Here is a 23,656-nt window from a genome sequence, read left to right on the forward strand (position 1 = left end):
CATTTCAATAAAAGTGTGGCATGAATAATCAATGCATCATGTTTTTGCTGTTTGAAAGTAATAAGATAAAATGTGATGTTTTATCATTTATCAGATTAATGCTAGAGAGATCAAGGGTTAGTGTCTGCCTACAAAAGAAAGCAATTCTGTCTCAATAAGTTTGCAAATGGTTCAATGTGTTTGATTTTATTCTTCCATGTCCTTCCTGTCCTGTTCCACTGACAAAATCACCCCTGAGGTCAGATTTGAGTTTTTTACTGTCGAGGTCACTGGGGAGGAACTGGAATAGGAAATGTGGGAAAGAAGCAGGAAGAGACAGCAAATGTTGAAGGGTAGGAGCAAATACAAAGTATAATGGCAAACATGTCACATGACTGGAGGAAGTTTTGAACTCAAAATACCCCAAAGAGCATCAATAAAGGTCTAATTTTAGAGGAAAGACTTTGTCTGCGGAAACATGCAACAGAACAAGGACAATAAGTGAGTCAACAACAGTCTGCTGGTTTAGCTGAAGCCTGAAACCGAGGAGGAAGATGGATGGGTGAAAAAAGAAACTAAGTGGAAGGGGAGGGAAATGTAGGAAAAGAAGCATGAAAAACAGAAAAGACAGACTGGAGAATAACAAAGATGAGGAGGAGGAGGAGTGGGCGTGAAAGAAGATAGTTGAATAAAATAAGAATCCATTCGATAGACAAGAGGAAGATGGGACTGATGAAGAAGGTTATAATAAACATGTGCAGGAGGAAGATGCTAAGAAAGAAGAAGAGTGTTCATACAAAAGGTTACTGAAGACAAAAAAGGATGCAGAGGACGATGAAATCAGAAGTAATCAGGAGGATTAAGGATGAAACAGAGGTGGAAACAGTATGAACAGTGAGCAGGTCAGTAACACACGAAGAAGGAAGAAGTGTGAGTAAAAAAAGGCAAATAATCTTAAGAATAGGAAGAAGGCTGATAAAGATGTAGAAGCAGGGGAAATGGTGGGAAGAAGAAGTGGGAACAAAAGTCAGGTTGAGGAAAAAGAGATGAAAAAAAGAGGACAAGAAGGTCAAAGAGAAACTAAAGGTGTGAGAGACAGGAAAAAGAAAAACCTCTAAAGGAAAAAGTTAAGAAGGTAGAGGAAGAAAGGAGGAAGTGAAGCAGCTGATGTGTACAGTAGGAAGTTAGGGTGAAGAACAGCTGAATCAGGGGCAGGAAATTCGCTAAAGATGTGGGTGGAATTGGCCTTTGTGACCACACCAGAACTAATTCCCAAACCTTCGCCACCATATTCCCGTAATGCACTTCTTCTTCCCTCACTTTAGCAACTTCCACGCACATTCACAAGCACGCATTCATTTTGCCCCTCGTTTGCCACACCAAACACACAGGTTTTAATCTCCCAAAACAATTTAGCTTGTCACACACTCGCACTTACAAGCATAAACACACACACAGACACACATGTACTGCTGCCTCCCAGAATAAGTTGGCTGCCTCTAATTGGAGTGGTGTTTGTTGCAGAGAGGTGTTGAGCGCCGCTGTAATTGCCAGGCAGGCTGGTTGACGTTCCCTGTCTCTTTATTTTTTAAGGACTGGGTAATTAGGCTCGGTGACTGCGATTGTGCCGCCACCGCCGCCGATATGAGCGAACAGGTGTGGGAGCCGGCGACCGAAACACACGACACCTCGCACACGTCACAGACCGACCGCAGAGCGAGAAGAAGAGGCTATTTTACAGCCGATAAGGAGGCCTAGAGACGTAAGGTTTCACCAAAAGATCCCGGAGATGGAGGACTGAAACCGTGATCACCGTGGGTGGGGGGTGAGGGTTGGGGTAGGGGTAGCATAGGTGACGGTGGTATTCAGTTACCTTCAGCTGATTGGAGGAGAGGAAATGAGCAGATTGTGTGAATGAGCAGGAAAAGAAAAGACACCTGTGAATGTAACTAATAACTCAACAAAAAGGTGCAGCCACTTGATGTGCGAGGCTGAGGTTTAGCAGTGCACAGCAGTGCACAGCAGTGCTTGAAGCTACATGCTAGCATGCTCATAGTAACAATGCTAAGGTTATGATCTGCAGGTACAAGTAGAATGCTGCCGTTCGACATACTTTTTCAAACCACAAATGCCTTAATATCAACGTGTCAGAGCCAAAAATATGTTTTATATCATCAATACTGCGTGGAAAAATGGTGCAACGGTACTTTAAGCACTATAATGAGGTTAATCCACAGCTGGCATATGCTATTAAGCAACATAATATTTTATTCCAAAAAAACAATAAGACACATTTTGTTCTGCATCCTCCAGCCCCCAGTCCTCATAGACCCCTCGTTTTAAGGGCATAATTTAATTTTCTGTGCTATGTTTGCATATTTGCTCTTTTTACAAAATATGAAAGCAATTAATAATCTGAACAAAATGATTGGTTCTGCCAGCACATGCTGTTTGACGTCACAAGTTCCTTTGTAACAAATGGAAATTGTCCTGGGGCACACAGTGCAGTTGTCCTTGTATCTAGTCTCCATCACACATATCAGTCATTGGTCATTTTTCCATTTTAACTTTTTTATGCAAATAGACTACAGTACTGTCTGCTGTAAATGCTCTTTCCTCAAAAGCACTGAAAGCACTGAAAGCACTAACTTTGATACGCAAGAAACATAGCATGGATAATATTTGTTCAGTTAATAAAAAGATATGAACACCATGTAGCAATGATGGCACTTCTGTCATGATGTAGATATGATATACCTGGTGTCAACAGGTGTTATAAGTTCCCATTTCCTTATCTTGTTTGTTGGCCAAAATAATAATAAATACTTTATGAATCTTCTACAATATCAAACTATGGCCACTAACAGTACACACACTTCAAACAGAGGCTCTGCCTGAAACTGACACATTCCAGTGGTTCTTCTCTTTTGTCTTTTGCTATTTTATTTACTTTTTTCTTTGCTGTTGGCATCATAGATGCTAAAAGGTGAAACTTATAACAGCCATTTGTTATTGACTGTTAATATGTACTCTTGTTCCAGCTCTCTCTCCATACGTCTGATTTAGTGATTTCACAGTTAGACCCAGGGGTGGGTCTAACTGTGAAACCACTTGCTCATTGGCTAACGACTCGTCTATTGTAGACAATGAGCCTGCCTCAGATAATTCTCCATTTTGAAATATAGTATGATAGGGATTTAGAAAAGACACTTAGTGTTTTTATTCAGTATGGCCTGAAATGAGCGACTGCACCCATAAACTCATTAGGAAAGTGTTTATTGACAGGTCAAATCAGAAACTGTTTTCCCCATAGACTTCTATAGGACTGGAAGTCTTTGTGCAACTATCACCTTCAATTGGCTTTAAACTAGAAAACGGGTTTACAGCACTTCAGCATTGGATTCATTTTTCTGACCGGGAAACCCCGTCCATGTTTTATACTGTCTATTGCAACCAAAATATCCCCTGCATGCCAAAAAGCATTTTCAACATCTATAATTGTCCAAGGGACATCTGTAAAACTATCAACAGGAACTTTTGTTTGTCCCCTGAGCCTAGAAAAGTGAGCCAACTGTGGCTTTATAGATGGGATTAAGAATGCTGATACCCTTTTTCTGCATCAGTGCCAGAGAAACTGGCAACATAAAATTGCCACAGAATGGAGATCAAATGGCTGCAGCTGTACAGACTGTAAAAACTCCTAACTTCTTCATTTCACTTCAAGCATTAACAGCTAATTACCAACACCTTGTCAACTGAAAATGACCTTGAAGGGATAGGCATGTCACTCGCTAATGGCAGTAAACTGCTACCATCAAAATATTGTCAAGCTGAGGAATATTGGCTCTTCAGTCCAATAATTGAATCAAGACATTAAACAGCTGAAACTAGATATTTGCTGATAAAATCTTTATTCATATTTGCCCTGTGAAAAGAAAAAGCGTGTTCACTTTGCTGTCTGTCTTCCAAACCACTCTCCACAGTTAATGACTGGTTTATACTTGAAGCATACAAATCAGACAGGTAACCAGCTGCAGGTGCACAACAGATGCTTCTAAAAACATTCACTTTTGACGCCAGCCAAAAGCTGATGAAGACCAGCAATTAAACACTGCCACTTTGTCGACCTTCAGTCTACTTATTACAAAGTGCTTAACAAAGTAACACAACACTGCTGGCGCACCCGTCCAAAACATCAGCGAAACTAAACTTACAGACCATTTACACATCTATCTCTGACATCCGGTTACAACAAGTCAAAGCCACCTTTTGCAGCTGGACGTGCAATAATAATAAATGTGAAGACAGTCCCAACTTGCGGTAATATTGTGACTAAAATATGTTTAAAGTGTATAAAAATGAAATTAGCTAGTACTGGTCAGTTGATCTTAGAATTAGTTATACATGCAGAATGATAGAATACATTACACATGGAGAGGCCATGTGCTGAAGAAATACATGAAGTATTAGTTATTAGACAACCTACTGTACTGCCCATGCCATGGCTGACCAAAAGGAAGCTCTCTTACATGGGATTTAATGGTGTGAATGCCATATTATAAACCAAACCAAGAGCTTTATTTAATGACTCAGTCAGAAAGGCTTGGAGACCTGTTAGTGACCATCTGACAACCAGTCGCTACAGAAAAATGTGTATTCCCTGACTGGTCCCTGACTGAAATTGGTTACAAAGAGGTTGTTGCAACAGAAACCTCCTTACATTGCCTTAGTTGCCATGGTCACCATTAGCCAGCATGAAAGGTGAACAGATGCCATCAAGGTAAAGTTGTGCCTGACCACTGCAACAAACGCATTTCAAAAGTTTACTATGAAGAAAGATGGTCTCAGTTACCAGGTTGTTACCAGCAGAGATGGGCAGTAACGCATTACTTTTTTCGAGTAACGAGTAAAGTAAGGGATTACTATTGCAAAAAAGGTAATTAGATTACTGTTACTTTCCCGCAAGCACGCTGCGTTACTGCGTTACTAAAACCGTGATTTTTTTTTGCGAGAATGTCTCATGACAATGACGTAAGCGAGTGTGACGTTCGTGGCAACAGCTGTGTGCAGATCAAAAATGGATAATATATCGAGTGCGGCGAGAGTATGAGCGTGCCGCGTTTAAAGCGTGGAAGTACTGACCTTTAATTCCGTAAAAAGTGACGAAAACATAAACGTCCGCTGTTCACTGCGTGGGAAGAAAACTTCTTTTTACAGCGAAAAAAACCCTAAACGTTTTTTAGGGCAAGCACCAAATACGCTGCCGCTGGAATGTGAAATTCACAGAGAAACTGCCGGATCCTTCCACTGACCGCTGCAGCACACCTGCACCAGGGCAAACCTCTGCCTGTCCCACTCCTGTTATACAGGTGAAACTAGAGCAACAGGACCGCTGAGTCTTTGATTTTATTTATTTTCTGCTGTGTTTCACTTGCACCTATTTGAAAGACTGAGTGTAAACACAAAAAACGATTTTATTTTATTTTATATGCTGGAATGTGCAGAAAATAGGTTAAACAAATTTCTTCCAGTCAGAGAATGTTGCATATAATTTAATGTTTGCTTGATGCATAAAGTTAAAAGATTATAACTAACAAAACAAGTTTTAAAAAGAGACTTTTTCATTTGATTACATTTTATATGATGAATTATGCAGAAAAAGTAGAATTGGGCTGAAAGAGCTATTGCTTTATTACCCATTTAGGGGATAAATCATGTTTTAAAAAGTAACTAAGTAATTAAGTAACTAATTACTTTTTTCAAGTAACTTGACCAACACTGGTTACCAGGTGCACTTTTCACAGTTTTACTACTAAGCAACTAAGCTAGCAACTGCCAGCAACCTCCTGAAACCATTAATCAAACAGTTTGCTTAATAAACTCTGGGGAAGGAGGCAGGAGGTCCCTGACTGGTCTCTAGGCCTAAGTTGATTGGGCTTTGGCAAAAAATCCACAGCAACCTCCAGCAACAACTCGCAAGTGGTGAGGAAATATACATTTTTATCTCAGACCAGTGGTCGCCAACTAGTCTCATAAACTGCGTAACTGAAGCCTAAACCTTACAGGTGACTTTGGTGCTTAAACTGAACCAAACACCAAGCCCAGAATAAAATGTTTTCCACACAGGTCTCACACACGAGTTTGCATTGTTCTTTTTTGAACTGGAAACATCACCGGATTGTAAGAACCAACGACCAGAAACTGTTCCTACCTTAAAACAAAAATCTGATCGAAACACAGTCAAATAAACTCAAACTAAAGCTTTAGAATTCAGTTTAGCAAGAGAAAATTATTCTATTTTAACCAGAAGCACTGGATCAGTTCGCATCTGCATACATTTTCACTGACAATAACCAAAGCAAGCCTAAACAACAAGTTAGCTGCAACTCCTCACCTCTCAACTACCCAACAAAGTTAGCTTGAACTCACACAAAAAGTCTGGCTTATCAGCTTATCTCACCAAGTCACCAGAAACAGAGGATCGGTGTCTCCTCTTTTAATCCATTTCTGTTGAAAGCGAAGCCCAAAACACAGAAACAAATTAAAAAAAGATGTTAACTGGACCAAGCTCAGTGGAAACTGAGAAAAGCAAGACTACTCTAAACTTAAGATCTCAGCCCAGCCCCTAACCTTTCAGTGTCGTCTTCGGGGAAAACATATGGAGCTCCGACTCGGTAGCAAGCCGGCCCGTCGAAGCAAGCAGCACGTCAATCTCCTGAGCTTTGAGAAAAAGAAAAAACACACAAATCCATGCCGAGTACTTACAGGCGCTAACCTTGAAATCACTGACATTATTAGCAGAGTCATTATTAGCATTAGAAAAGCAAATGGGGCTAATAATATTTGCCATTATGGCTAAAAACGCCTATTAATCCCTAATCCGCACCACAATTAAGAGCATGGTTGGGTGTTTTTGTGAGTCGTTCTGCATCGCCTTGCCGGGGAAATGAGACAATTTAACAGCCTCAGAGGCAGAGAGAAGGTGGGAGGGTGAGGTATTGAGCGACTGGCTCCTGCTCTCCATCTCTATTTTGAAAGCGACCAGCCGGGGTGTTTTTGAGTGACGGGCGTAACGGAGGCAGATTTGACTGAATAAAGACAAGAGGGTGGTGGTGGGGGCGTCACTCGCCGCGCTGAAGCGCGTTATCTGTCTCGGTACAAGTGCATCAAATCAAACGGGAGAGGGGATATTATTAAAGCAACCCCCTTTTTTCTCCGCTGTGAACTGTGACTTAATAAGCTATGCCAATTAGGAGAACAAAAATCAGGCATGCCATCGGGGCTGTATCTGCCCTTGCCCAAATTTCTCTGCTAATGCGTGAAGCTCGCTGGCAAAGGCGACAGAGCTGCTGCGTTTTTTTTTCTTCTGTTTGTCTTTGGTTTTGACAGGAAAAGAAAGAAGACACTGGGGTGGAAGGTGGGACAAAAATAAAACGGGATAAAGCTTACTGATTTGGTGATCATTCAAAGAGATGATGTTTTTAAAGGAGGAACCATCCATCCATTCGCTTCACACACTGGACAGGTTGCCAGTCTGTCGCAGGGCCAACACACAGAGACAGACAACCATTCGCGCTTACATTCACTCGCACATTCACACCTAGTGGCAATTTGGATTTTCCAATTAACCTATCCCCACAAGTTGCATGTCTTTGGACAGTGGGAGGAAGCCGGAGTACCCGGAGGGAACCCACGCAAACACGGGGAGAACATGCAAACTCCACACAGAAAGACCCCGGCCTGATGTGGGAATTGAACTCAGGACCTTCTTGCTGTGCGGCAACAGTGCTAACCACCGTGCCACCGTGCTGCCACGGATGCTGCTATGGATTTGTTCTTCTCAAAAGTATTGTTTGTATATTTACATTGGAATATCTTATTTCTCAGTGCCATCTAGCTCAGGAGCTGGCCAAAATGTCACAAAAACCCAACAGTAAGCCACACTGCGGTGGCTGTTTTTGGCTCATATTTAAGGAAGATTTGCTTTCAGCCTCAGACTGTTTCATTTGAATCATCTTTAGAACTATGAGCATGTGCAACTACATGGTTTAGAGTAAACATTGTTTAAAAACTACAGTACAGTACTTTACATGTGGAGGTTCTGATGTTGGCTTTGAGTGACCTGGTCCACTCCAGGAAATCCAGGAAATAACAGCAACCTCTTAACCCATAACATTAGTGATGTCATGTATTCTGCTGGCACCACAGAAAGCAACACAGTTCTTCTCCACCCTCCTGGTGACCAGGCTGATGAGTCCTGCCTCTCTGAAAAGGTCAGAAAAGGTTTACAATAAACCCATTAAAAGAAAAGAAAAAAGGCAGTTTGCTGGTTTTCTGATGAAGTCAAGCAACACAACCTGTGAGTATTCCTTAAATAAAAGCACACAGCAAGTGTAGTAGTAGTAGTAGTAATAATTAAAATACTGACGATGATGATGAAATGATAAAGGACAGGACACCAATCCCAGTCTTGGTTTGAGTCACTCCAGCACCAAACTTCAAAATGTGTCTTCTTTCTGTCTGTCTTATACTTCCTTGTTTCAGTTCTTTGCTAACCTTTACTATCTTTAATTTCTTCATATCCCTTCCCTTTTCCTTTTCCCATTGCTTCCTTTCACTGATTCATCAGTTCCCTCCTTCCTCGTGTTAGTCTTTTCTTAAACGCCTTTAGTAGTATCGTTCCTCTCTTATTCCTCACTCTTTTCCTTCTTGCTATAGTTATGCCTTCTTGTCCATTTTTGGATTTCCTGTGTTTCTTTTGACATTTACCATCTAATTTTGTTCTTTTTGTCCATCATTAACTCACCATTAAATTCTTACTTTTTTTAATCAGTTCTCCATTAACCCTTTATATTCCATTTCCTTTGTTTCTTGCTTCCTTTCAACTTTTCAACCTTTTTCGGTTCTTCCTTTCATGTTACGTCCCTCTAAAATTTCTCCCTCATTCTTTCCATTTCATTGTTACCCCTTCCTCTCTTACTTCTCCATTAGCTCCGCTCCATCCCTTGTTTACTTTCCTTACTACACAATTTCTTTGAGTTTTTATTACTTGCGCAACTTTTTATTCCTTATTTCATCTTAATTTGATTTTATTTCTGTGTCTAATTATTTAAAATTCTTCTTATTCTGTTCTTTCCATCTTTTGTTTCTTCCTTACTTCCTTCTTTCCTTCCTCTGTCACCTTTGTTTCTTTCTGCTTCCAGGAAACAGTTCCTTCATCTCTCAGTGCCAACTTTAAGACACATGACAGCGGGGTTGATGGTTTGCCCTCACACTGCCAAACCTCTCTTTCCTCCCACCCCCACCCTCCATGGTCCCAACTACACACATAAACACCTGCCCACACATATTTGCTTGTTCAGACAGACAATTCAAAAATCAATGCCTCAAATCTCTTACACTCATTTCTTTTTTCCAATGCTCAACCTTCGTTTTGCTGAGGACACACACATTTACACGCTCTCGCTCGCTCACACACGCACACACACATCTCGGTCGCCTTCCAACACCACTGACAGGGAGACAAACAGCGGATCTGAGAGGTTACAACGGCTTTTTTTTTTAAAGAAAAAAAAAAGAGGAAAACACCAAAACCAGCCAAGACCTGAAATAGACGAGTGGTGGCAGCGGCGGTGGTTTTGACAGGCAGAGTGAAGCCGCTCACTGAACGGCTTCATCCAGGAGGAGATTAGAAACACACACACACCGAGTTTGAAGTGTGCATTATCTTTCCAGGGATGATCCCAAAATAAACAACAACAACAACGGCGAAATCTCTCAATAATTAAAACGCCTAATCCACTTCCTGGTTGGTGATGACCGTGGGCTGAGCATGTCAACCGAGACTGTGCGGTGTTCATGTTTAGATGCTTTTGTGTTTTAAGGTGAATTTATGGGCAGAAATACAAGGGCTTACATGGAGAGGTACATTCACAGCTTTGTGTGAAGGCTGTCATTTCAGAGTTCAATCTCTACATAAATACATGGTTGGGAAAATGTCACTCCTTATCCTCAAAAGCATCAGATAAACCAAATCCTACAAAATATTTTTAGGCCTCTGCATCGTCTCACTGAGACGTTATTTTTATATTCAACACCTCAGTGTTTTCTGCTTTTATCCAGGCTCTTCTTACATCCAAACTTTCCTTCACCACCTATTTTCTACAGGACTTGGAGACGGGCTACTTTCTTTAGTTAGGATATATATAGGAATTTAAACACAAAGACATGTGTTAGTGGAAATGTGAATTACTGTGGAGCAGTGCCCACAGCACCAAAGATCAAAAACTGCACTGAAAGCAGGTACTGCTCGGTGATCAGTGGGCCATTTAATTCTCACACTAAAGTAAAATTTCACATCAGGGTACAATTAAACGATGCCCTAAAAAGGCTTGGAAGAGATCCTTTTCATAGGTCTTTTCTAAGTAAGTGAGTGTAAATCAGCTTGCTAACTAACAGCAGGTTGAATGTAGCAACATTCACCTTGCTGAGTCTTGTCCTGACAGAGGTTTCTTCCTGTTAAAAGGGAGTTATTCCTTTCCACTGTTGCCCAACTGCCAGCTCATAGACGGTCGTCTGACTGTTGGGATTTTCTCTATATTACTGTAGAGTCTTTTTTTTTTAACAAGGATGCAGACACTTCTGCTAATATACAGGTCAATCTCATGTGCCACCATCCTAAGATAACAGCCAAGCTAACATTAAATCAGCTCAAGTGAAAAAACAACCAATACTGGGCACGCTTAGCTCAACAAAACGTCATCTCGATTCAACGTAACCTTTGAAAAGAACAAAATCCGTCACCTACTTTTCGTGCAAATACCTGTGTCCTTACAATATTATGGAAAATCAGTGCTTTTATTACATGTTCTTTACACTGGAACCTATGCAGCACGTTTTTTAGAGTACCAAGGGTCTACAGAGAAATTTATGAGCAGCAGAAAGGTTTGCATTAACTTGTAATGCTTTATCAAAAGGTGATAAATGTTATTGGGTTATTATGCTCAGCTGCATCATTTGGTCTATGAGGGTACCCATAGAGCAGGGTATAATAAGGTGATGAGATGATGTTGTATCCATTCATTTATATATGCACAAATGTTTTCTTGATTGACATTTCTAAACTTATCAGGATCATTCAGTAGTATGGCTACCAAAGCTCTGAGTCATACTACTGGCCTTTTAAGTCATGTTTTTCCCGATTTTCAGAAAACGTGAACTGACCCCTGACCGCGAGGTGGAGATCACTGAGATTTGAACTCGTCTGAGATTCTTAGTAGATGCACCTACAGCACCAATGTGACATTGATACATTCACAAACGTAGGTGTCCACGTCCCCTGACCTTTGACTCAGCAGGGTGACAACAATGTCCCATCAATCTTTTACGGCGGAGAAGTAAAGAAACCGATTGAAAATTAGCTAATAGAAATCTTAATTTCCTAAAGTCTAACTTTAGGTAGGCCTACTTACTGGCTGTGTGAAGAAACACAAAGTTCTCTTTTTATGAAACATCAAGAATTTGTACGATCAAAGTTTGAAATCATCATTTATGTGACATTAACTGGAAGAGTAAAAACAGCTTAAGGTATGCATTTACAAACAGAAGTAAATACTTTACAAGACTGAGCATGAACACAAAATTTCAAATGTATGAAAGCGCATCATTCAAAGCAGAGTAACTCCTGTCAGTCTACAGTGAATGGATCCCATTCCATGTCAGCACGTCCCAGCCTATGGCCTCAACCCAGCCTTTGGAAACCGCTCCTCTCATGGTTGTGTAGGTCTATAGAGTTCTAATTAGCTGCATTCACAAACAGCACCAGGCTCATCAAAATGCCGAGGCCTGCAGAAAGCCACAGCAGGGGTGAGCAGAGCGCGCGCACACGTGTGTGTACATGAGGATATTTAGATGTGTGTGTATGGGAAACACAGTGTGATTTGTATAGTAGGGTAAGCGTGTGCGCGTGTGACTCCACGGTGTGTTCCTGTATCAAAAGAAAAAGAAAAAAAAACAACAACAACCCTAACATGAAGATACACTTTGAGGCAGCAAACCTAAGGCCTAAAAAATGCTACAAATTCAGCAAAACTGAGACTTTTTTTTTCTTTTGCCAAAAATCGTAACATTTGTCGTCCTCCCTCGCATTTGTATGCACGGCACAGGAGCAAACAACATCACCAAAACCGCGGAGCACAAACAACAACAACCACACAACGACGCAGTAAACAAAGAAGATGCCTCGCCATCTCTCTGTATTCCAGCCAACTAACAAAATGGCTTCCGAACGCCGTTTAGAGGCAAATAACAGGAGCGGGAGCAACAGAAAGGACCCGGCTGTTTTCTGTGAAGACCTTCCAGAAAAGACTTTAAACAGAAAGTATCCTACTGGTATGGTGGCTGAAGGTTGCTTAATAAGCACTGCAGATGCTGCTGAACATACACCAGACATACCGCAATGCAATCCTGTGAAACACATGAGGAAAATGCACCCAAACGTACAATGTGATCTCAAAGCAAAGAATGATGCATCCAACCACAGAGGTGGCAGGATCAGAAGTGGCAAAAGGTGGAGAGTATGTGCTTATTAACATGAATGCACCTCATTGAGTAATGCAAATTTGTTTTACGTACCCATTGCAAATGTTATCAACATACAGTATAGGATGCACAGGACAGCATCTGCCTTCTTTTTTCATCCTTTCACTTGATTGGCTGAACCAGAACAGAAGCATAGCAGGCACTTCCAAGGATACTATTACAATTAATTACAGCACCTCAGTAACATTATTTTTCATGAAGATAACTGATAAAATCACGGAGCAAATATTTTTTACATATATGCATCTCAGCTGATGTGATCAAAAGTCTCAACCAGTCCAAAGGCTGAAGCTGTTTCAAAACTGCTAAACAAAAAAAGAGCAGAAGAGTAATGCTGAAGAAGATGTCTGGTAACAAAAATAATAGCTTTGCTAATTTAACAGAGTAATGGCTAACCACAAAGGAGCAGAAATGAATGGATGAATCATTTTCATGGAAAACAGCTACAGTACAAGTTTATTGCCCTAATCTGCTTTCAGTCTTGGATCTGGCCAGAATGGATCTTAGATATCCCCAGGAGGCAATTTCAATAAGTGGATTTCAGCCCTTTCTGAATGTATCTTGGATACATTAAGACCACCCGTCCATCTATCTATCTATTTTTCTACTTTTCATCAGCAGAAGGAGCTGCACAAGAGGGCAACAGTCCACGCAAAGATAGCCAGACCTCCTTTGGACCTGATCACCTCCTCCTCTTCTGGTGGTACACCGATGTATTCCTGCGACAGATCAGGCCCAGGGTCTCCTCATGGTTGGATGTACCTGAAACATCTCACCTAGGAGCCCAGGAGGCATCCTGCTCAGATGTCCGTATCTCTAAGGCTCATCCCAGACACACATTGAAAAAAGCTCACTTTTGATACAATGGGTGGGGTACCAATGTAGATTGCCAGTAAATCAAGAACTTTGACTTCATGCTCAGCTCAGACAGGATCCAATCCAATAATCTCCAGATCCATTCTTCCCATACATATGAAAAAACAAACAAGCAAACAAACAAACAAACAAACAAGCAATCCTGAATACAAAAAAACAAAAAACAAAACAGATATAATAAGAACCAAGTGACAAATTCAATCAATGAGTGAAAACTGACATGCCGCTGAACAAGTACCAGCTAATGATGACTATGACGTCACTGTGTTTACATTCTCTGGACTATACTTACACTGTAATCTCTAACTTAAAACGCTAAGCTGGCTAACTGTGGCCATGCCCCCCAAAAGACACAACTTACAGCTAACACGATGTGAGAAGTCATATGTAATGGTGGTAAAACTGACAAACAAACTGGGACAGAATACACAATATTTTGCTTTTTCAATTTTCTCTTTTAATTCTGCACCTCACTAAAGTCAAGTTGACAGTCGATCAAGTCCAGAGTTATTAGCATGGGAACATTTAAACGTATAAACTAAATTAAAGTAGGCCATGTTGGTCCAGCAGTTTTACTGTTGTCTTCTTTTAGTAATTCTGAGCTCTAAGATACATGGCATACGCTGCTTTGAAGCATCTAATAAACCTTTGTGGAAGGACTGAGACTGATTATTGTTCCAAATAAATAAGTCTCTGCGTGGAGGTTGGTATTCCTGCCTGTCACCAGCGGATCACCATAAATCTAAGAGACTGAATTAACTTTAGGATGACAGAATAGTATTACTACTTAATCAAAACTAGTGCTACTTTAACATAAATCAACTGCTAACTTAACGGTTCAGTTAACACTTTTTTTTGCATAATTTAATTTCGCCAGTTTTCTGGTTTAACTCCTTGAAAATTCAACTCTGTGTTAAGTGCAATAGCTGAGCAGTGCTACAAGGTGATGCTTCTTTCATTTTTTTTGTGTGTGTGTTGGGGAATAGGGGAGAGGTTTAGACGGAAACTAATGAAAAGTCTTATCATGAACAGCTAGAAAATGTAGCTGTGGTGACCTGGCATTTTATGGCTGATGTTCAGTACAGGTAAATGTGTGGAAGTGTGCCAGTGTGGAAGTCCACATTCCCTAGGTCGGCATGGTGTGACTAGCACCATACAAGTTGCAGGTTGTGCAACTGATCATTTAATAAACATGTGTTATCACCTCATGCTTTTTCATGTAGTGGCTAAAAGGTATCCATCGATCAGTTTGAAACAAAAAAGTAATGGGTGGTTTGTATTTACTTCTCTGAGCGTATATATGCAGGGGGTTAGGGATGATGCACAGCAGTCGCCCATTACTGAACTGACGCTGGCTGAGTGAAAAACTTTTAAATAACACCCAACCCTCTGAAGTACTTCCTACTAAGAATATAACTGCCTGGCTGGATGAATGAATCAATAACATGACATACCTAAAGACTCACTGACTCACTCTCTGACCAGTTTACAACCTCGCTGATGCACTCAGTGACTGTGTGCCATATTTAATCACTGACCTGCTGAATGAATGAAATGCAGACTCCTTAACGAAACTGAATAAATGGTTGATTGAATGAATTAAAACACTTTATCAGACTGAACTGAGGGTAAAAGCCAGACACAACATTATGAATCAGCATTATCAATATCCACATTTTCAAGTTGGAGCCACCACATTCCACCGCTGACGAAGCCAAACCGTGCCTGTTTGACACAAACACTACCAGCGCGTAGCAAAACAAAGCAAACTGATCTCCACAACACAGGAAGGAAAGAACGACTGCGGCAAATCAGAAAAACAGGAAGTGTCCTTCAGGAATGAACCTGAGCAGCTGAAACACAGATGGGACCCCCCCCCCCCCAAAAAGTCAGAAAAATCACATCATCGTTTATCCAAGATTGGCATTCATATACTTATATAATGTGAAATAAAGCGGGAATAAAAATAAAAATAAAAATCGATATTGTGAGTTAACTCGAGAATTATCTACTTCCTCTTTTTTGAATAATGTTAAAAACAACAATGTCCCCAGATTCAAGAAACTGGGTGATTTGTTTTTTGTTGTTTAAATAAAATACATAATACAGAAACCATTTTTCTACAAACAATGTAGGAAAGTATTATGAGACAGATTTAAGCATATTCAAAGTCATATAATCAAACCAAGCAATGTTATTGTTTGTACACAATACGAGTAATGTAAAAATATAAACAGTATGAGTAAGCTGTGTTCTTAAATTGTCAAGCCAAATCTCATTTGGCTTTCAAGTCCGCTTGAAATATAAAGTAACCCACAATGCAACACAGCATAAAAACCAAAAACTGCATATCCACGTATTGAACACTGTTACCCACATTAGAAAATTCAAACAGCAAACAAAGCAGCAGTGAGCAGGTGTAAGAGGAAGGAGAGGAGGAGGCTGAGGAAAAGAGCAGAAGAAGAAGAAGAAAAAGAAGAAAAAGGAGATGATGAAGTGAGGGAGGAAAAAAAAAAAAGAGAAAGCTGACGTACTTGAGCCGGAGAAATGTCCGCTCCCCAGGGAGGTTGGCCCGTTCTTTCCACTGCTAACAGGAGGGGAAAACATCTACAAGACAAACAGAGTGCACATTACCTCCGAGAGCACTGACACTGCACACAGCAAGACACATCTCTACAGAAACGTCAATGCAGCTACACGTGAAAAGCTTCATTCCAAAACGCCAATCCAACATTTGGCTGAGAGCTGTCAGCCCCTCATCTCATTATGGTCTTATTAGGAAATGTCATAAATTTAATGGTAACATGTACTCCCCCCCCCCCCCCCCCTTTTTTTTTTTTTTTCTCCATAGGGTATACTGTCTGTTTTTTAAATGCATGATGTCTTGTTTTGGAAGGAATCTTTGTGTGGATGTTACCAAGGAAAGTGTCCAACGTGACTAGGGCTGGGTATTGGTTGATTTAATACTAATAAGATACATCTGTTCGAGTGCCAAACACTTGACTTTGAGAAATGCCCCATTTGTTTTTCAAGAAGCCAAAGTTGTCACAGAAGTTCTCACTGCTATACAAGAACTTCAGGAACTCTGTAAGGAAAATGAAACCAATGTATACATCTTTCCAAGGATTTTATGCCATTTGTTTTGTTTTTTAAGGAAAAAAAAGATGCAGTTTTGCAAAACAATTTTGTAACTAACTGGTATGTCCAGGGTCATATCCCAGGAGAGGTCAAGGAAGTTAAATGTCAAGATCCAAAACAATGCCAGGAAGTTTATAGTCAAGTCCCAAGTGAAGACAAACAAGTCCCAGGTCACGCATGTGCACGTATGGGCAACAACACCCATATCAAGACTAACATGTTCAAGTCAAGTGCTACATCAAGACTGGCAGGTAAATCCAGGGTCATGTTTAAATCCAACAAAGGTCAAGGGTAAAGCTCCAGTAAGTCAAAAGACCCAAATCGATGCAATCATAGTCATGTCCCAAGTAAAGACAAGCAAGGTCTAAGTCCTGTCCATGAGAAGATAAGCAAGTCCAGGGCAAGTGCACTCGAACAAGTGAAAAATCATATCCCAAATCAAGAGCAATATGTTATGAATTATGTTGTGAAACGGTCGAGTCCTTCATCAAAATGTGCAAGTTCCAGGGGTCAAAGGTCACATTCCAAAAAGTTAAAAGCCAAGTCCCAATGCAAGGTCAAAAGATCCCAGAGTTAAGATGAGTAAGGGTCAAGTCCTGCAGAGAAGATATTTCACATCAAGACAAACATGTCAACAGTCCAATGTTGAGACAGGCAAGTTCCTAATCATGAGAAGATAGGCAAGTCCAGTGTCAAGTACCTACGTAAGTCCAGCAAGTGAAAACTCAAATCCCAAATCCAGTCCTTCATCAAAACATGAAAGTTCCAAGTCATGGGAAGAGGGGAGTCCAGAAGTCAGTATCTTAAATCAAAGTTCCCACTCCAAGTCCAGATCAAGTCCCTAACGTTCAAGTCCTTTAGAGAGTAACATTTTTAAATATATAGAAATTTAGAGAACCGATGCAACTGTAAATTTTAGAAGAAAACTCAAAGTAATCCTGTCTTTATGCACTTTTATATAAGAAAAAAGAAATTGTTTGCAGTCAACCTCAAGAGAGTTACAAGAAAATGTAATGTTCTTAGGTATCGTGTTGATTGAATTTGATTGGCTGCTGTAAAATAATTAAATAATTCAAAATAAAATCATCTACAGAATGATGTCATGTCCTAATTTAAAAAGGGAATCAAAGGCACTGATATTAAAAGTAAAATTCAATGTACACGTTTTTATTTTGGAGTTTTAGTCAAGAAATCAGATTCCTGACTTTGGTCAGCACCTCTTGATGCAAGGTTTTGGCCCTTCACTGTTTTCCACTTGATGCTATGGACACATTTAGGTCTGTACTCAATCCTAATAAGAGAATCCCAGCTCAGAGCTAAACACTGAAATGAAGACTTGGTGTTCCAAAACACTGTGGGATTATTTTTGTGAAGCGGAGAGAAATCAAATTCCTCTTTCAGCATCTGTGAAAAATAAACAGGACCACTTATATCGCCTGCTCACCTTGGTGAAAAATATGTTTTCATTCTAAAGTGTCACTTTTGCCGAATGTTGGATGGCTTATTTTGGAATGAAACACTTCATATCTACTTCATATCTGACTTAAACATATGAGATAATCATCAGAACTAGTCACCATCTGCTCTACACATCTACAGGAAAATCAAGCCCACGTTAAGACAGACTGAAGCTGAATACTGATTCCTGCCGTGCTTCGAGATGAGCTACTGTAAAGCTTTACGACAGAACACTTCACGCTATCAAAGTGAGACATCTGACCCTCACAGATAACCCCTCTGGATGAACATCAGGCCCGTGTGTTGGCATGGCTGAAATGCCACAAACACACTCCGAGCTTCACACTTACAGACGGTACAAGACTGTACTAAGTCAAGGCGTTCGAGAGGCTTTTGGTTTTATTTCAGATCAACCAGAATTCTGATAAATTAAACCCTGACCCAAAGCAGCGAACACTTGATCCATCACTGTTCTTAATGCTGCTTGCTGGGCCTGGAAGTGCGTCTGCCGAACAAGGAGGTTGCTTGCTTGTGTATTCAATCTCTCTCACAGCTGCGACAAATAAAGAGGGAAAACAAGCGTTGGGGAGATAAACGATCTAACTCGGACTATTAGCAGGTCTATCGATATCCCAGTCTAACTGCTTTGAGCTGCTGGTGTCAGCTTGTGGGCGTGTAAGGACAGATGATTGAATAAATTAATGTTCAGTCTGCGTTTATAATGAGCGGAGACACATTTTAGCTGCTGCTGCCCTCCTTTGTTTGATTTTTTTTTTTTTCAGATTAAGATGGGCTGATTGACATATCTTAAAAACCTGTTCAGTTTTTAAACCAGGGAAAATGCCTTTAATATTAATGCATTATCTCTTAAGGACAATAATTATTTTTCTACTTTTGTGCATAATTTAACTTCTGATTGAACTTTTTGGCATTTTGCACCTATGATATAATATCTAAACAACCTTTTATACCATTTATACTATAAAATCTTCTTAACACTGGAATTATAAATCAATTTACTGAGTCTATTTTATTTTATTTTATTTTATCAAATATATCATATTTAAAATATTCAGTTAACCATTGTGCAGGATTAAAATTTGTAAAATAATGTGAGCCTTTTATTTTGCTTCTTTTTAAATATATGCCACTATTCCCAAAGTAATTGAATATGTTGTGTGTGCCACTAAATTGGAAATTAGTCATGATTTCCGTCGACTTTGGGCACTTCTTATCCTTCTACATGGACTTTAACGATAGTTCTGCCATAAACATGGTAAATAGAGACCTACTTAGCTAAGAGAGTGTGTGTTCTATAATTACAATTTTTCTACAGACATATTCTGATGTGTGTATGAAGTTATTAAATCTAAAAAAAATGCAACAGGGGTTAACTTGTATGAGTTGATGCACAAGTTCTTATCAACATGTTGCACTCAAATAATAAAAAAGGGTAGTGCATTACAAGACACTAACGTGTAGGTTGCATGGCTCTAACAACAGATTTTCTAGCAGGCCTCAGCTGTGCATTCAATCAAAAGAGTCATGAGGCACACTATCTTCTCTTTGGCATTTAATTCCTGTAAAAATGTATATTTTATGATATATTTCTCATCAAAAATTATTTGTAGCACACTCCTGTTAAGTCACTTGCATGCACAGGCCATGGCTGTGATATTATGCTTTTACAGTATTAAAATTAATATAATAACTCACAACATTGCAGGTAAATTCTATTTGCATGTCATGCAGCATCACTGTACCCATGTCCCTAATACTATTATGATATTTTGATACCATTAGGTTCATGCTGCTTCTCAACGTTTCATAACCGGATTAATGAAAGTCAGTTTTTTTCCCCCTCTCATCATTTAGGGGTGTTTCTGATTTTTTTCCCCCCCTCTTCCTCCTCCTCTTCAGACCAAAGTTGCTCCCAGAGGAGGAGAGGCGCAGAGAAAACATGGGCGAGAGCGGGGACTCTATTTCCTGTCCGTCAAGTTCACCACTCAGGCTGTTCTCTTTAAAAACACACGCACACTTTCAAACCCAATCGCGGGTTTGGACATTAAACAGCAATGCTGCAGGAATATTTACACTGCGGGGACAAAGTATGACACATTTCCCTCTCTTCGGCTGGCTGTCTAGCTGTCTGTCATGCAGGTTCATGATTCAACATCGAGCCTTTTTCTTTTTTTTTTTATTTGCATGAAATATTCTGTACGAAACGGTGCAGAGTGCATGGAGCAGCCTAGAAAGTCACATAGAAAAAAGGAAAAACATTTACTAAAGCCTATCATGGGTAGAAAGATAAAAATAATAATAATAACAACAATACTCAGGCTACACATGAAGGAAAAAAATGACTTAAAATGAGATATACTACCATGGATGTTGGGAACATTTTCAAATCGCTGTTTCGCATCTATAAGACAACAAAATTACTAATGCAGCATCACAATTCTCTGCACACACAAGCAAAAAAATTAAACAACACAAAACCAACAATATGCACTGACTTTCTGCAAGTTACTCTACATAAACACACAACTTTTTGTGCAAATAGTTAAAAGACTGAGTGAAGGCTAAAATATGCAGGTTGGGCTATGTGCCGTGCAACTCATACATTAAAAATGTAAACAGTGGTGGCTGTAAAGCCTACAGAATGCCTTTATTCTCCTCTACGGCTTGCTCTCACATGATACCTGTCATTTTATTCATATTAGCGATAAGAGAAGAAGGTGGATTTCCTTACCGCGCTGAAATCCAGTAAGTCACTCAGTTCCTTGTCTGTTCCCAAAGCTGCCATCCGCTGTTGATGATGCATTTTAGCAAAATCGCACGGACCTAAAACATGGAAACAAATGGAGAGACAGATAGATAGATAGAAGAGGATGGGTAGACAGATTGATAGATGGAGAGATAGAAAGGAGGGAGAGAAGAGAGGAGGAAGACCTCGGCTTGTTTGCGCACCGCTCCGCTCCCGGATCGCTTTTCCTCCACAGCGAAATAAATCCAGTAAAACAACCTCAAAGCCTCGATCGCAAATCTAGTTTTCTTTCATCCTCGGAGTAAGGGCTCAGTCCCGGGTTCCTGGTTTTGGCAGCAGGAAATAAATCGCAAGAAGAAGAAAAAAAACTGACAGGAAATAAAAGAAGGGGGCGACAGAACGGGAGGCTTTTCGCGTGTGTTTCAGTGTGTTTCCCCTGCCAAACAAGTCCGACCTCCCCGCGCTAACACGCAGTTTGTCCGCCGCGGCTGACTGTCAGGCTCGCATACGATATAAATAAATAACACTTTGTGTCTCAGGAAGGAATAATATCACCTCCGAAATGTGTAGTGTTTGTTCTGCGTGTGTGTGTCTGTGTGTGTGTGTGTCTGTGCGTTTGTTTTGCGTCAGCGGAAGAGTCCAGGCAGGCTGAGCGCTCCTCCTGACCGGGCTGACGGTGCCCTCCGCTCGGCTGCGGGTGCTGAAGATCCCCCGGTAAGCAGGACGGATCCCATGTGCGTCTGGCACAGCTTCGGCGCGATAAATGTGATCGTGCGGCCACCTAGCTTACAGTCTCGTTTAACACCACTGAGCCGAGCGCCGACCTGCTGCTGCCGCCGCTGCTTCAGGAGAGAGAAAATCCACAGGAAAATAAATAAATCTCCAAGAAAAATCGGGTTTGTTTCGCTGATTGATTGGCGCGGTGATTGGCTAGTTTGATTTGGATTAATTGGGCTAATTGAGGAAGGAAAAGGTTATTCCTTCTTGCCCCCTCCGGAGTTTGCTAACTCTTTCGTGCTTGAATCCAGTCAAATACAACTTTTAAAAAATATAAAGCTTTTAAATATGTTGTGTATTATTTAATAAACATATAGATTTATTCTTTGTTTTTTTAAAACTCATTGTATAATCACTTGTAGTGCATCTCAGTCTATGCTCATGTCCCTCCACGTATGCATGAATCTTGATGTTCTGCGTGTCTTTTCATTAGAGTTTGCAATGAAACAAGTGCAGTGTTTGACCTGTACGGTAACCCCCCTATGGGTCACCACTTAAAACTACAAGAGTACCAAAACTCTCTACTCTGGAAATACTTTGTAATTCTCTCTCTCTCTCTCTCTCTCTCTCTCTCTCTCTCTCTCTCTCTTTGTGCAGCCCACAGCCTGCAGGTATAAAATGACTGGCCTATTTCTGCAAATTACACCCTGCATGTGCGGGTTGCTCTCACAGAGAAAATGCCAGGAAAACACACACACACACACACTCAAACACACACAGGTGCAGGAACAACATAAAGGCTTATTTGTTGCCCTTGCTGTTTGCCTTTTGCCAGCCCTCTACTCTCAGTCAAACTAAAAGTCACTTTATATAAAATAAGAGAAAAAAAAAAAGAGTCACCCATTCATATGTTAAAAAAGGGTGTTGATAGGTCAAGTTGGAGATGAGGTGGACAGTAAACACACCACAGTTTTCTTAATCCACTTTTTAAAAGTTGGCAGACCTACTGGATTCTCTTTCCAGCTTTACTTTGTGTTCTTTTGTAAAGCACTGAGGAAATTACACCATAGGGTCCTCTATTAAAAGCTAATACTACGATCCTGTTTGCAGAAGGGCCCTGCGTTAAAACGTCTTTTTTAGGGGTCGAGCAACAAGCGAGAGCCTGCTTGGCCAACCTCCACCTGTTCTGTGACCCTCAGAAAAGACATCACAAGTGGGACTGAGAATTACATGACCACGTGTGTTCATAACCTTTATGTCTTTTTTACATAACATTCTCCTCAAATGTCTATTGCAACAAGTTTTCCCAACTGTAATCAATGCTCCTCTCTGTGCCACCAACTAAAAGACTGATTCATAATAAGCTTTTATTGAGTCTTTTGCATTCTTAGTAAAACAAGGTGGATTTTATGGATTTCTAGAAAAGGTTATTTAGAATAAAAAGCTTTAATTTATTTTCTTGGTAAATGATCCCAATTTATTATTTGTAAACTCTGTTAATCTAATACTGATGCAAAAAATATGAATAATAGTGCAGCAGGAAGAAGAGAATCAGTGGGTCCGCATGTGAAGTTATGCAATATTAAAAATGTTTAAATTTAGACATAACAGGACTGTGTAAAACGTAATGCTCCTGTAACTGCTTGCTTACAGTAAGAGGGACACCTTTCTCTGCTTCCTGAGTTATAATAAAGATTTCACTCCAGATTGATTTGGTGACACCTTTGGCCAATGGAAGTAACGACAAGCTCCCTGACAGGTACAGGAAATAAGCATTTTTCCACTTCAGATATTAGTGAGCAATTTTAGGGCAACTTTGACCATGTTTTTACTACAGGAACTGTCCCCTTAGGACAATTAGGCTAATTACAGTGACTAGAACCAATGCATCTTGTGAAATTTGTTTTAATAATGAAGATTCAACAATGTTTCTTGACTAAGGCTGAAAAAGTTAGGCCATTTCTTTTAATGGCCACTTAAGTATGGCTTCCAAAACATGTAAAACACATACACTCATGTAGAAAAGTCCAACTTTAGTTTTGTAGTTATGTTTACAGCCTAGCTAAAGAAGAAAGCCTAAATTATAAGGCATAACGTGTGACCACCTGCCTAACATAGTAT

The 23,656-nt window shown here is 40.2% G+C and overlaps 1 protein-coding gene across 6 annotated transcripts in view; it reads right to left on the reverse strand.

Annotated features, from left to right (window-relative positions):
- Positions 1-21,684, reverse strand: part of tcf4 (transcription factor 4) — a 249,336-nt gene extending 227,652 nt beyond the window's left edge. Inside the window, exons 1-4 of one of the 6 annotated variants that reach the window (XM_085166086.1) lie at positions 21,004-21,681; positions 20,804-20,895; positions 20,435-20,473; positions 15,990-16,062 (exon numbers count right to left, since the gene is read on the reverse strand). In XM_085166086.1, the coding sequence (XP_085022212.1) occupies positions 15,990-16,062; positions 20,435-20,473; positions 20,804-20,875 (184 nt within the window). In that variant the 5' untranslated portion in view covers positions 20,876-20,895; positions 21,004-21,681. Of the gene's footprint in view, positions 1-15,989; positions 16,063-20,434; positions 20,474-20,803 lie in introns of all 6 variants that reach the window. The other 5 variants (XM_085166089.1, XM_085166087.1, XM_085166090.1 and 2 more) reach the window with 5 other exon arrangements.
- Positions 21,685-23,656: the final 1,972 nt, after the last annotated feature.

Source organism: Neolamprologus multifasciatus, chromosome 7, assembly GCF_963576455.1.
Source record: "Neolamprologus multifasciatus chromosome 7, fNeoMul1.2, whole genome shotgun sequence".
Classification (NCBI taxonomy): Eukaryota; Metazoa; Chordata; class Actinopteri; order Cichliformes; family Cichlidae; genus Neolamprologus; species Neolamprologus multifasciatus.